The sequence below is a fragment of the Zeus faber genome (assembly GCF_960531495.2).
Source record: "Zeus faber genome assembly, chromosome: 11".
Classification (NCBI taxonomy): Eukaryota; Metazoa; Chordata; class Actinopteri; order Zeiformes; family Zeidae; genus Zeus; species Zeus faber.
Window position 1 is genome coordinate 8,164,250 of NC_137205.1, and position 15,932 is coordinate 8,180,181.

The 15,932-nt window shown below is 41.9% G+C and overlaps 1 protein-coding gene across 1 annotated transcript in view; it reads left to right on the forward strand.

The window, feature by feature from the left end:
- Positions 1-7,991: 7,991 nt before the first annotated feature.
- Positions 7,992-15,932, forward strand: part of LOC307236953 (carbonic anhydrase-related protein 10-like) — a gene marked incomplete at both ends in the record, with an annotated part of 104,551 nt that continues 96,610 nt past the window's right edge. Inside the window, 2 exons of the mRNA XM_080009547.1 lie at positions 7,992-8,052; positions 8,932-9,006. Of these exons, the coding sequence (XP_079865673.1) occupies positions 7,992-8,052; positions 8,932-9,006 (136 nt within the window). The remainder of the gene's footprint in view (positions 8,053-8,931; positions 9,007-15,932) is intronic.

Genomic DNA, 15,932 nt, shown 5'->3' on the forward strand with positions numbered 1-15,932 from the left:
TATGTCTACGTTAATATTTAATAATTAAGAACTATCGTTGGGGCACCACTCTCTTTTGTTTAGTTGAGAAAAACGAACATAATTAACGTCAGTAAAATAAGCTTTGAAGGCATACTTAATCAATCAAAGTGTGACCTTAAGCCATTACTTCGAGTGTTTATCCATAGCTAAAATACTTGGCAATGAAAGATAAAATAAAGAAAAAAAAATAGATGAAAATAACATGAAATCAATAAAAACAAATAAAGAAACAATCAACTGGAAAATAAACTAGTCACTGATTTGGCAGTGGTGGGAAGCGTGTGTTCGTGAGGTAAGAAAGGCCAAAATGTAATTGCTATGTTCGCAACTAGAGATTTGAACTTAATCTACAACACCAACTGTCACCATAGACGCAGCGGTGGAATCCTTCCGACGGCGTTTCGTTTACGCGGAATACTCACAACTCCCATCACTATCAATTCAAGGACTCGCAAAACAATATATATATATTAACTTTTGACAGCGTTATCAAGAAAAATATAATCAGATAATAAAACAAACATCCCGACACGCTTACACACTATAACATGATATTTGGGGTAAATCCACACACACATTCATTATTGACTACGTGATGTAACAAATTCGTACCTGTATCAATAATAACAGAAAGCGTATGAACACACAACTCTGAATTTGAGTACAACGAGCTAACACAAATGAACCGGGGTGGCGAAAGGGCTTCTTATCCCGCCACTTGATGGCGGTGAAGGTCCACGGTAAAAATACATTTAAACTGCAACTAAAAACAACTCCTTCTGATATCGTATAGGCTTCGGACTTTCATCAATTTGAGTAAATGAATTGCGTCTTACGGTTATATTGACTACTCTGTGATATAATTAATAACTCTACCAATATGAGTTATTAATTTCATCACCCAGTTATCAATATAAGCGTGATACGCAATATGTTTTACTCATACTGATATAATAAAGCATGTGTGGAAGCATTCTAAAGGAATGTTTTCCTCAAAGATTTATGACTTTGCTCAGTGAGAGCTGAGATAAGGTTGACAGGGAGAGAAAGGGGATGAGACAGAGGGAGAGAAAGAAAAGCTTTGTTGTGTGTGTGTGTGTGTGTGTGTGTGTGTGTGTGTGTGTGTGTGTGTGTGTGTGTGTGTGTGTGTGTGTGTGTGTGTGTGTGTGTGTGTGTGTGTGTGTGTGTGTGTGTGTGTTTGGGTAAAGGAGAAAAGTCTACACCGAGAGAAGTGAGAAATTTCCTTTGCCTTAATTAAACCTCACATCTCTTGGGGAAATGATGTGTATTGGATACCCATGCACAGATTCAAAGCGTCGTCCTTGATCCTGGTGTTGACCTCATATGAACAGAAAAAGTTTTGGAGAGTTTAACAACCGAAAAACTCCTTGCAGCTCACTGAATGGTTCCCTATCTTGTGGGGTGTTGTGTGCCCCATGGTAATAAATAAAGTTTCATCTGGTGCCCTCAGTTCAGTTCAAAGTGCAGTTATACACACATTTTACACACATAACATGCAGGTCAAAGATAAACAGTGTGCAGTTTATCAGTTTTATCAGTTCATTTTCAAAGCTCACTACAAACTCAAAGTATAAACAGGCGGAAAAAAAAATCACAATTTCACTCGATTTTTTTTGTCTGCTGGAAGATTTATGAAATCAAAACGATATGCTTCATATTAGAATTTTATATCTACATCAATGGACAATGAGCTGCTTGATTTGCCTCAAACGAGGAGAAAACGTCTAGTTGCAAGCCCAGTAAATATCAAGTTTATATTCATTAGAGTACAGATGGAATACTCAGAAGAATATGGGTTTATTGGTAGTTCAGGATCCAAAACTCCTTCATTAAATGACAGAAGCCAGAACCCTGAGATGAAAGTGATCAAACTACAAGGTTTGTGTGCATATGTATGGCACACGTGCCTCCATGAATAGGATTTACAACAGATTTTCTGTGTGTGTGTGTGTGTGTGTGTGTGTGTGTGTGTGTGTGTGTGTGTGTGTGTGTGTGTGTGTGTGTGTGTGTGTGTGTGTGTGTGTGTGTGTTCAGGGTGCTGGGCATTTTCAATCGTTGACTTATCAGTTACAAGTTAAGATTTTATTAATGGCATTTAATGGCCCACTGGTGTCCAGAGGCCCTCTGTCATATTTATTAGACAAAAATGTGTGTGTGTGTGTGTGTGTGTGTGTGTGTGTGTGTGTGTGTGTGTGTGTGTGCGCGTGCTTTTAGCAATGTACACAACCTTACATCAGATACATAATGTGCTGCAACATCTCTTGCGTCTGACGAAGAGCAAGGTGGATTACACCACCTTGTCTAGTCGGAACGACATGGAAAAAGGATTGCAAGGTACCTGCATCGCGGTTGCTGTGTGCATTTGTGAAACACATCATCTCATTGACAAAGATCAATGTAGGCTTGTCTGTATGATCCCGGATGCTAATGCTAATGCCAGTTGACAACTTTACCACTTCTGCTAATCGTTCCTGTTCATCTCTGGCCCCAGATGGTGGGCGGATGGAATCCAGATGAAGAGGATGGTTTGTTGGGAGCAGCAAATGAATAACCCTTAACTATAGCTGAGACAGGTATGGAAGTTTGGACAAAATCATATCTAGGGTTGGGGTTAAAAATTACAGCTTAGGGTTTAAAAAGTTAGGGGTAAAAATCTCAGATTGGTGCAAATTCTTATCAACCTACCTGACCTAATTCGTATCAACGTGAGGGTCCATGATATGAATAAGGTTGAGAATCACAACTATGGGATATTAGCACTTTGATTGACCTTCAAGTTGACCGTGTCACAAGGTTTACTGGATTTATTTCCGAAATTGTGATTTTGTTGCTGTCTGTAACTTACCTTTCGCTCCTTTCCTGGGAAGCAAGAGACACAATGGACCTCATCATAGTGCTGGAATATAGTGCCCAGATTTATTTTGAGGTGCAGTAAATGCTCTATGATAATCCAGCGTAAAAACCAAAGGGAACATGCTGAATCTAATTAATGACAGCATTTTATTTCTGCAGTTGGTTATTTTGAATTGAATATAATCTAAATTATATGAATGAAATAGCATGCATAATCAGTTTTTGAATATTGAATAGTCTAAATTGGGGGGCTTGCATAATCTGTTTTTGAATAGAGGGTGAATAGTTTTTAATCCGTTTTTAATAGAATTTGAATATAGAAAAGTATAAATTAAGGACCAACTGGCTGTGCTAACCAGCCGGAACCACAACATACAGATATATTCCTACATCACTGATCAGGTTGGATAGTTCCATGAAATGCAATCAGCTGCTTGCTGCTTTGTATGTGGTGAAAACAATGTGACTTCTCCACAAGGGGAGGGCAGATGTGTGTGCCGATGACGAGCTGGAAACTGGGTGATGGTTGTGACGGTTGGGTCCGTGTGTAGTCCCCTTCTTAAAACTAAGCTGCAATGTTTTGGCTTTTGATTATTCGGTATCTCCAGTAGGCTATAAATACATTCTCTTTGCATCCATGTGAAGCTATAACCACGGACAGACAGATGGAAAATCACCCATCCCCACACACACACACACACACACACACAGAGAGCCTTGTCAGGAGAACTTCTCATATACTTGTTCCATCTCGCCCTCTCTCTACAATAAACTCGTACGTTTCAACACTCTCACCCGTGTCTCAATGTCGGAGGGCCCAGAAGAAGCCACTTGGGTGGCGTGTGGCAGGGGAACCTATACCGATAGATGGCGGATAGACCTAAAAAAGAGAGACAGCTAAATGGATTGATAGAAACATAGATGGAGCGGTCTAACCCTGGGTTAACAGTCATTTCTTTCTCCCTCCGACCCCCCCGCGGACTCTATCCACATCCACACCTCCCACTTCCCAGACCCTGACTCTCGCCAGGGACTACGCTGACGAGCTGAGGAAGCCTTTCCTCGAGATAGACAACAAGATCCTGGATGTAAGAGAGTGGCCAAAAGAACTCTACCGTCTGTGTTCCAGGGAGAGCAGAGTCAGCACATGGTCGTTTACATGCCCGTGTTCAACGGGAACAACTCCAAAGGTCTAAGTTAAACACAAACACACACACACACACACACACACACACACACACACACACACACACACACACACACACACACACACACACACACACACACACACACACCGTTCACTGAGTGTAGATTCCATTGTCGGTTGTTCTTCTGCTCCAATTAGTAAGCAAAACCATCTATCCATAGGCAAAACAAACAAGCATTTATCTGCACACTTAAAGATTTAAGCGTAACTCACAATGCCAAGAGACTAAATGAGGGACCCTTAATAATGTGAAAGAAAAAAATACCTTTTAATCATTTCAATATTTGGATGTTGGGTCAATTCCTGGTGAGCACAAAGACTCTCAAACAGCATTTTTGCTATATATATATATATATATCGTCCATGAAAACAAATTATTTTAGACTCCAAGACCCTGCTTGATCATCCAGGGATCTAAATGACACAATGATTTACTATCTACAGCCTTACCCTGCCAACACTGGTTTATAGTCTAACCTCAATGCGAGTTTAAGAATATTCCATCCCCATTTGCATTTTGCATGATTCAGCCATTGACAACAACAACTTGATTTCAACTTGGTACAAACAAAAACACCACACTGGATTTCATTATTAGTCCAAATGGATTTATAAAATCTGCATATTAAAGTATTCAGGCAACCTGCCAGGAGTCCAAACAGTCTTTTTTTGAAGTTTGCATTGTGGATTAGTACGAAAAAAAAGAATAAGCATCGAGCGATTTTTCGAGCGATACTTTTGATATGGACAGGTCTTAATATTGCACCTCTATAAATCTCGCAGGATGGGAAGAAATCCATTTCGTATCCAGTTTGATCTATTTGAGTGTAAAGTTAATCAAATTAACAAACTCACTCATTCACACAATATTTGGGAAACAATTTTGAGAAAACGTTGGGTTTCCAGTGCAGTGTGTGGATTCAGAAATCCTAGCTTTGATTTTTCAGACACTGCAGAGATCCAGGCTAAACTGGTGGAGTAGAAGGTCTTTCCAGCCGCCTTATCGCCAGCGAAAGATCGAGGCTCTGCAGGAGATCGCTGAAGCCAACATGAGGAGGAACAAAGATACAATACTGAGGGAGATCAGCAAGGCTACAGAACGCAGGCAGAACAACGGGTAAGTGTGTGTGTGTGTGTGTGTGTGCGTGTGTGTGTGTGTGTGTGTGTGTGTGTGTGCTTGTGACAAGGATCAGCAAAGGCATTGGATTTGTATAGACACCATACGTAGAACCATACGTAGACTGGAAAGAAGTTCCTCGGAGCAGGACGGATCAAGGGCAGGGAAGTTATCCTATCTTCCAAGATATAAGACTGGATCTTGGCAGTCTCCCCCATCTCCCAACAGAAGGGAATTGATGTTTAATGCCGCTTTTTCGTCCTCGGGGTCTTCCTCTTAGGTCACCCTGAACTGAGGAGTCAGGAAGTTGATGATAAACGATCGGGGGGCCGGCGTGGTCGACCGCCGCCATGTTAAATGAGTGGCAACCCTGGCGGTGACTTTCACAAGGAAGAATGAGCGACTCCGCCCGGACAGCTGGACATTCGGTCAGAGGGGGAAGCTGGGGGCAGGAGGGGTTGTTGCCAATCTCAGCAACCACAATAAGGAATAGCTGAACAAAGATGGGCTACTACTGCAGACTCTTGACATTGTCACCTATTGGAGCAAAGTCTCGGATCAGTCTTTGTTCGTTGTGTTTATTTGCTCGTTTGTTCCTTCGCTCATGTATATAGTATTCTGATTGACTGCTGTTTGAATGTCTGCATCTTGCTTCCCAATGATGTCTTTCAAATCCCATTGGTAAGGTTGTTGATGGGAATATCTTTGACGGCAAAATAAAATCCTTTTATCCATTCAGGCTGTTTTGCTGACAAAGAAGGGTTCCTCTGTGGCAATGTGGAATATCCAACATCCACTTGGAAGCCCAAGAGCGACTCACCAGCCATCCTCACCAACCTGTCAGAAGCTTTTATCTGACGTGACCCACGCCTCGGGCATTGCAGGGGGTCCTGGATACCCCACACTGGAATATATTTACATAGGTTTTAGAATGATACATTGTGGTCAGTGGCTCACATTCGCCGTTTCTGGATGCGTGTCCATGTGTGTGTTTCTTTAGGAGGGAGAAGCTTCTGAAAGCGAATTGGTGCAATGCATGGATAAATAGGTTGGAATGAATCCAAAAATGGAACGGACTGTAATGTATGTTTGTGTTTGTGTCATTTTTATTTTTATTTTTTGACGTGTGTAAATGAAAAAGGTACTAGTTATATGTGTCTTATTCGCTCTATTATGCTTTCTAGCAAATCTACAGCATCGGATGTCGACAACTTCTCATGGCTTTCCGAGTGGCTGGGAACGACAGATTCACAGCTACATTCTCTTTTACATGATTATTATGAACATTTTATGAGCTCTTAATGTGCAATCCTCCCTCACAGTCCACCTTAATCGACATACAGTGGGGGGTGAAAAAGATGAATGTTAACACATTTAGTCTTTCCAATATAGATTCCCGTATGAATTTATTCTCGCTAAGAAACTTGAGGTATCTTTAATAAAAAAGAAAATGCATCAACATTGAGGTAAAACACAGGTATTACGTTTTTTGTACATTGTACCTTTATATTAAAGACTTAATATTTTAATGATGGTTCATATTTTACATCTAATTAAAAAAAATATATAATGTGTGTATACGTGACTCTTGAATACATATCATAATATCAATTATGATAAATATTATTAAATCAAATGTCTTTGCTGCAGTAAGATGAATAGAACGCTAGGCGTCACACTGAGCATTTGACAAAGTGCTTAAAGTAGGTCAAATCAACCGATGTTCTCTTTTCTTTCTTTTGGGCATTAGCTTCGAAAAACGACGAACTCACGTTCATTCACTCACGCGAATTCGAATCAAGGAATCTGTTTATTGAGTCAGAGTAAAGCCAAGTTGTCCGTTGCTCGAACGACCAGTATTGTGTGAGAGAGGTTTATATGGAAACGCAAAGTATCTCTGTTCTCCACCACCTTTCCATTCTGATTGTGTTTCCTTGTGTTTTCATCCCCAGTAACCTTCAGACAACCTCACCTGACGTAGCTTTGCTCTTCTGCTGTCATATACGGTTGTACTGAAAATCAAAATAACAAGAAATATATTCATGAATTCAACAAGAAATGGAAACGCTTTTTAATGTAAATATTTTTTTATGTATACATTCAACATATATATATATATATATACATTTAAACATAGACGTTTTGATCGGAATTTATTTAGTAATGTCACCCTATCAAAAAGTATTCGCAGGTTTTTTTTTTAATCGGAGAGACACATGCAATGGTATTAATGCAACGTTATTAATTATAACGATTCAAATGTTTTTATTTTTTTATGGAATAAAAAAATGACTTATCTATAATTAAATCATTATATTATATATTTATATACAACTATATTTGATATTATATATAATATTATATATACAAATGTATAATCTAACAAACATGTACAAAATATATATTTGTATTTTTATGGAATAACACTTATATTCCCCGAGTGTACAGGTAAGATAAGAAGGTTCTCCCATGCACGGACCAAACCGTCGAAAAGCCACGAACGTGTCGTGGAGCGAGAAGCGTGGTCGGAGGCGGACGTGTCAGAAAGAAGAAGAAAAAACAAAAACCCGAGTCGTTCGCCGCCGTCGCCGCTGTCGCCGCCGTCGCCGCCGCCGCTTTCGCCGCCGCCGCTGTTCGAGGAGGGGAGGAGAAGAAGGGAGGACATGTCTGCCCAAAGTTTGGCTGCGTCGTCTGCGAGCGGGACCTCAGCGCACAGCAGCTCGCCGACGGGCACACGCTTCACCCAAAGAGTGGATATGAATTAAATGAAGAATGCGTGTCGTTTGGGATATATCTCTGGTTTTCCATGCATACTTCATCTGCACGGCACCAGGTAAGAGGACAGGTGATTTGTTTTTTAGTGGCCGTAGAAATCCACGGATTGAGGATGTTTATGAACTGAATTCAGACTGCTTCCTATATCACTCTACTATTATTATTACTACAGCTATTATACAATTAAAGTTGTAACGATGAGATTCAAGATCAGTGTTTGAATAATAATAACATTATTATTATTATTATTATTATTATTATTCACCAAACTCTTGGAGAATATGTAACATGAGGTCTGAACTGTTGACAGTAAGCCTGTGTTACAGACGTACGTAATTCTGAGGCAGGAGAATATTAAGTATTATTATTGCTTGGGATTAAGGCTGTGAGTAGGTTTAACCCCCCCCCCCCTTCACTTCTCTCTCTCTCACACACACACACACACACACACACACACACGCACACACACACACACACATACAGGTAATAGGCTGTGTACATAGTCATCTAGACTACTATGCTATGAAAAATAAGGCAACATCCTCACAACACGAGCCCACTGTTGCAGCCTGTCAGATATGGGAGCTTAATACCGCAGTATGATGGGATTCTGTCTAATCAAGCAGATGTTTAACTCCTGGTAGATAATACGTAGCCGGCAAGGAGTTGAGGGCATCTCTCTGTGTCAAATGGCTTACTGTGTATAGGCTCTCTGTCACTCACTCCCATACACTTTCTACTAATAGGATAAGCTGCTACACTCTGCCAGCCCTTTCTGTTTAACTTAGCATAAATTTGATGTTAATTTCTTTGCCATCCATATCTATCTCTAGCTATCTATTTTCCCATGGTCCAAAGAATTTTGTGCACAGCAATAGATAATGGGGAACAAAAGATGAATTATAACCTTGACCTCTGGACTTTTCTTTCCGTACAGCTCAGCCGATATCGTCCAAGCTTCATGAGGGTTGGTGGGCGTACAAGGACGTTGTGCAGGGAAGCTTCGTTCCAGGTAAAGGAGCATCATCCGTCTGCCACACGACGCAGGTTATAAAAGCGCCTCCGGAAGGTCTTTGCGAATGGTGACGCGTTTCAATGGACTGTCAATTGTATCGCGATTCGTTTGACTGGGATAAAAGGTCTTTTGTTAAAGTTTGAACGACTTGCGCCCTGTCCACACCTACAGTATATGGATAGTTTTGAAAATGTGGTATTTTCTCTGCGTTTTGGCCACCCATCCACACGAAAACGGTGTCTTGAATCTCAGGAACATTATGTGCCATGGCCTGTGACCTGTGCCGTTGGCTGTGTCTCTATTTAGTCTCTCCAACATTAGATATCGCTCCCATACAGTACTGTGTATGAATATTGTGAAGAAGCTCAATATGCATGATGCCTAATGTTCTTCTGTGATGTTTGACGTCAAGTTCTATGACATATTATTGCCCCCTACTGGCCTAGCGTGCTTATCTGAGTGTTTTAAATCCTTTTTGGATTCACAGAGATTTCTTTCAGAACAGAGGAGGGGGAGGGGTGCCTTTTCAGAAATATCCATATACGTGTGGACGAGTCGTTATGACTAATAGTGTAATATTGTGAATTACTGTAGTAGAAATAGAAATATCCATGTTGGAACGGTTTAAAGGTTTCATACTATCCATTATTTGCGTTGTTTATTTGTCCCTTATTCACTGTAATAAATGTCTCATATTCCGATATCCATATATCCCTCTCTCCTCTGTCTTCCTTTCCTATTTCAATGTCACCCATATTTCCTTTTCTTTTATATTCCACCTTCTCTCTCTCTCTCTCTCTCACTTTGGTATCAGCCAGGCCAGCAGGTTTATACTACAGTTGTTCAGCTCTTATATATATTTGATCACATCTATGTCTGTCTGCTTCTTCCCTGTCTGCTTTTATCTCTCCTCCTACCCCTCCACCTCTCTCATCTCCTCTGCCCTTTTTTTGGGAATCCTCACCTCACCCATCCTCCCCCTGCCCTAACCCCATCTCCCCCTCTCTCCCAGATTTTTCCACGAATCTCTCCATTTGTTTCTCTTACACTTCCCCCTCTCCTCCATCATCACCACCTCCCATGGTCTACTTCTACACAGATCTCTCTCTTTCTCTCTTCCTGTTTGTCTGTCTCTCACTCTCTTTCTCTCAACCTCTTCTCCTTCTCTCAGTTTTGTCTTCCAATCTCTCGACTCCCTGCATTTAGATGCTCCACCTCCCATACGCTCTCTCATCCAGGCTCATGTTCATCTCTCCCTCCTGCTTCATATCGCATCTTTCTTAACTCGTTATGTCCCCTTTGCCTATTCCTCTGCACTCACCCCTCTTGTGACGGACTTGTTTGATGAGAACCTGATTGAGGGATAAAAGTGTGTGTGTGTGTGTGTGTGTGTGTGTGTGTGTGTAATGATGACAATAAGCCATTTTTATTTAGAATATATATTAATTTAATCAAATATCAAGTCTATCTATGTCAACTGCAAAAATGGTGGTTAGGAGGAAAATATAGGAGCTGAACAGACGGGCACTGAGAGCATCATCAGTGCCCGTCCATATTGAGATGGAAAATTCCCTTTGAATAAGAGTGTTTTTGGTATAGACCCAAGCAAAGCAGGAGTCTGTGTTCCCTCATCTGGAGGGGAATTCCAGAGGCCAGGTGTAGCTGAAAAGAAACAGTCCCCTATAGCGCACAACCTAGTCCTAGGCATACAGAAGAGGTGGCAGTTGTTTGATATTGTTTAAGAAACCCTTCAAGAAAGTGGTAGCAACCACTTGCATCGAGAGGTCACCACCTGGATGGGATTTCATTTGCAATCCTCAAGGTGAGAGGAAGCCTGTGCGGTAAGAATGTAAAAATGGTCTCGCTTTTACACTCGTAAGAGGATCCTGGCAGTCAGAGAGGTATGGAAGTCTCTTTGGGCTCTTGGCGTGGCTCCTGTGGAAGAGCGCATTTCAGTAATCCAGCCTTGAGCAAACAAGGCTTGGACCAACTTCTCTGCATCTGCATCAAGTCTCGGGGTTGCAAAGAAATTTGGAGATAATTTGGGGCTGACAGAAGTAGGCTTTGAACATGTGTGTCATGTGACTCCCGCAAGTTCATTAACATTCAAAACTAACGCTCCGGATTGTGTTGGAAATCACACTTCTGGTTTTCGTGCGGCATTTGACAAGGAGGTTTGGCGAAAATGAGCTGGGGAACTATATTTATTAAGTGGTATTTAAGTATTAATTAAGTATTAAGGCAGGGAATAATTAGCGCGTTTTAAAAGTGGGGTCTTGGGGTCTTGGAGTTGTCATTGTGCGTGCCATCCTCTGTTGCAACCCTGGGTTAATAAGCGCTAAGCTGAGTAAATGTGATAAACTTGCAAACGTTTCTATGCCACAGAGAGACAGCAGTGCTCTGGAGAATGTGACGTAGAGTGGGAGTTTGCTGGACCTGGTGTCAGGCGCCTGTTGAGAAGCATGTACTGTAAAGAGGATGTGGCCAAAGAATCCTATCAGAGGTAGAACTAGAACCAGTTCAGTCTTGTTGCCAAGACACTGATGAGGGGTGTTACATTTTGTGGAAGAGGGAAAGAAAAGGGAAAGATTGGTTAAGAGAAGGAAAGATTGAAGGTAAAAAAAACAGAAGGTGGGTGTGGGTCCAATTCTCACAGTGAAAGTGGGAAAGAAGCTATGGTGAGTATGTGCGATATAAAACACATGTGGGTGTATTGTGTGTCTGTGTGCAAGTTTGTGCCTCCCAATTCAAGTAATACTGTTTCACCGAGAGGACAAGGAGACACACATCTGCAAGCAGAGGAGTTATGAAACTTGTGAGGAGAGATGGAAAGAGAAGAAAGAGAAGAAAGTAGTGCTCAGGGGACCTGACCTTTCTCCCTCTAAGATCTGTAGTCTAGCTGCAGTTCTGTGCGTGTTTCCGTGTGTGTTTGTGTGTGTGTGTGTGTGTGTGTATGTGTGTGTGTGTGTGTGTGTGTGTGTTACAGTGAGAGGAGGAGAAACAGCGGGAACGTGCCGATGGAGAAGGAGGTGGGGGCCCGGCGGGACTCGGTAGCTCTGCCTCTCAGCGCTGCAGCCACCAGACAATTAGCTTGGAATTTAACAAGGGAAAGACAATGTTTTTAATCCCTTGCGTTTCCATCTCGCTCGCAGATGGAAGAGTTATGAACGGGTGGAGCGTGTGTGTGTGTGTGTGTGTGTGTGCGTGTTGGTGTTGTTGCGCCGTTGTCTGGATATGTGTGGTTGGGGGGCGTTTGATGTGCCTCATTTTTGTTTTAGCTTTTGAGGCTCAGTAATGACACCCTGCCCCTATCAGCGCAATGTAACAAAACTCATGTAATCCCACTCTAACTCCACTGTTTCGCTGAAGCTGCTCAGGCACTTACTGTGGAAAGCTGCGCTTTGCCCATTTTTAAACATGCCGTCTCGTCTTGCACGTGACATCATATTGACCCACATTAGACTCGGCCAAAACCTCTTATTTTTACTTTTTAAATGACTATCGCACATCAAAGAAGAAACATGAGTAGTAGGGATGCACCGATTGCAAAATTCTGGACCCATACCAATGTTTAAAATAACAATTTGGCTGATAGCAGATACGGATTCAGATGTTTTGGGTTTTTTTGTTTGTTTTTGTTTTTGTTCTTTTTTATTCCCCCTTTTCTGCTTGGGAAACAAAGAAATCTTCATTATAAAAAAAACAACTGTTAAGTCTTTAAGCCCATTATCAGACTATTGAATGAGCACAAATTCAATCATAGAAATGTATGAAACAACCTTTAATATAAACTTCTTTCACATGACAAAGATTATTTATGTGAAAATAACTGTCAAAGTCAAAGTTAAATCAAAGTTCAAATATTAGTCAGTTATACCTTACAGACACGTGCTGCTTTCACACATGCACTGTAAACCTGAAATTATCCGGGCTTTACCCGGATGTACTATATGTGTGAATGCAAATGTCCCAATCATTTGACCCGGACTTTACCCAGCCAGCATCCTAGTACAAAGTTTGGGTAATGTCCAATGACGCCCTTGTGTGAACGGAGCAGGTGATTGTCCGGATCATTCACAGCGAGCGAGTGGGCGTGTCGCATGTTGATGCCGTCTCTATCATGAGCCAGTTATTTACCTTTGTGCGGATCTTCATGCACAGAGCGTAGCTGCTGCGTTTGACATTGATGATAGACAATTTTATTATTATTATTTTTATCCGTCAGGAAAAATCCGAGCATTGAAACGGTGTAAGTGCAGTTTACCATGTTCTGAAGCTGGAGTGGAGAGACGAGGGGGGGGGAAAGGGGAAAGGGGAAAGAGAGAGGGAGAGCGCTTCCCCCCCCGAAGGCTCTACTCCGGATCTCACTTCCCCTTTCTACAGTCCCATACAGAAACTTTAAAAGGGGCAGGTGCTCATAAAAAAGAAAAAGCACATGGACCCCCAGTTCCGGTTCTAGGCACTGCGCTTTTGGGCAAACGGAGCAGCACAGCGGAGCGCAGATAAATGGGAGGAGACGCCCCGTCGGGGCGCCCACGATCTCCACTTGTGTGCAGCTCTATATGCAGATCGTGTTATACTAATACTGTATAGCAACATATAATATGGAATACCCTTGTATGGAAAATGAAAAACGCAAACCTAACTCAGAGAATTGGAGTGGATTTTTTTTTTGTTTCTCCTTCAGGCGGCGGTGCGCGCCGACTCTCATACCTCTGTTTTAATTTCAGATTGATTTATTTTCTTTTGTTTCTTACATGTATGAAACGACATTTCTACACACAACTTTGTTAAGTGTCTGTCCCGTTCAAAACAAACCCTGTGCGTCTACATTGTCGGGACAGTGGAGACGCAAGTCTTCATTTAGTAAAAACTGGGTGTTTTTGTGTAAATACTTTACTTGTAAATATTAAATCTGGCACTTCTGGGACGGGGAGAAAGGGGAAGGGGTAAATCTGGACAATGTCCAAATAATCAGGTTGGGAGCAACTATAAAGAAAGCGAGGAGCCATATCTACTACGTATGTCTGCTATAGTGATGGGAACTACGTTCATTTCCAAGAGCCGTTGAGTATGCCCCCCCCCCCCCATTTGTTTATTTATAATATATATTTTTTTATAGTTTCACAATAAAACATAACTAAAACAAGTACAATAGTTAGTTATTTTCTTGCAGAACAGCTGCAAAACACAAAACACAAATGTTCACACATAAATAATAGTAAAATACCCTTTCAAAATAAAAGGTTTTATCAAAGTAATACCATCTCAACCTTTGCGCTGAAGACCAGTGCGTGTGCCCGGTGAAGCTGACCTGACAATGGGTACGCTCCTTTTCTGCCAGGGCACCTCCCGGCGAGGGGGGAGCATAGGCTATCTCTTAAATGGAGGAGAAAACATTTGCAATGGGACGACATATCTCTATGTAAAACTTGACAAAAAAGAACGGCTCACCACCCAGCGAGACTCGGTTCCCTTCGTTCCTACAACTGAGCCATTCTAAAGAATCGGGTCGTTCATGAACGACCCAACAAAAGTCTGCTGCGGCTGCCGGAGTTTACGGAGCTGGTAGATGCCTTTTTCTTTGGAATGTTGCACTTAAGTGGCTTAAATAAAAATGTGGAATGATACAAAAGTTATTTTTTACATTTATTAATTACATGGAAGCTGTTTGGTGCTATACCAAGGAAGCAGTTGTAGGATTTGGAGGTTATACAAGCTGGTGTCGCTTGCCACGGTTGGTCCAGTGATGAAGTTTCAGCTCCAGGTTATTACTTGTATGAATTATTATATAGAATAACAGACACCAAATAATTTTGGTGTTACCAAATAATATATTTTATTGCAGTCTTTGTACATAATTATAGGTCAGGTTTTCTCTAGGTCTAATTATCTCGTCAGGTTTGTTTAGTTTTGCCGTCATACCCCTCCCTCGCTCCCCTCGCTGTTATCCTGTTTCCCCGTGACGCACAGTGCTTGTTTCCTTCCATGAGGAAACAGAGTAGAATAAAAAAAAACGACATCTGTCCTAAAAACACTGTTTTGGCGCACTGGGTTGGTACCATCAGAGCGCGGATGCCCCATCGCTGGCGCGCCATAGGCACCTTTGGTACCGTTGGGGAGAGAGACAGGTGCGCAAATTGCGCCCAGAACGCTCCCTCTTCACGTACCCCCGCCCCGGTACAGCTATAGTTAGTTGTTTCTTTGTAGAACATGTATAAACAGTATTTTGCCCACATAAATGATCATATTAAAATAACATATTGAAATAAAACCTCACAGTCAGACCAGTGCTTGTGTGCCTTCGCTTTGAGAACCCGGCACTACTGTGGGTGCGCTCCTTTTCAACCTGGGCACCTCTTACATAGAGGGCGAAATATTTGCCTGCAGCAGGTGATGGCAACTTAAACAAACACAACATAAAACTGTAAAACTTGACAACAAAAAAAATAACGGCTCATCACCCAGTGAGACTTTGTTCCCTCCAGTCCTACAGCAGAGCTGTTCAAAATAATCGTCAAGAGAAGTTTGTAATAAAGAGGGACACGGCCATCCCTGGGGGTTATTTTCTGACTGGACACCTTGATTGATTGCACTCAAAAACATTTCCATGTAGTTTTATCTCGTGTTTCTATTGGAAAGGCTGTGTAGCTGCGCACAGTTGGAAAAACACAAAAAAAACTCACTTAAAAAATACTCCGCGCGGACTGCAGTCATGCGGGGCTGACGTGGCTGGTGGAGCTGCAACAGTGGATTCAAGAGGAAGCAGCTCTTACGGCACCCGTACGCTGTGTCAACACGTCCAGTGGACTCCCACCCTTATACCCAAATACCATGGTTCACGTGTACGTATTTAACGGTAGGGGGCGTTCCAATAGGCCCGATAACATACCGTGTACCGTTGCATCCCTACTGGGAACACT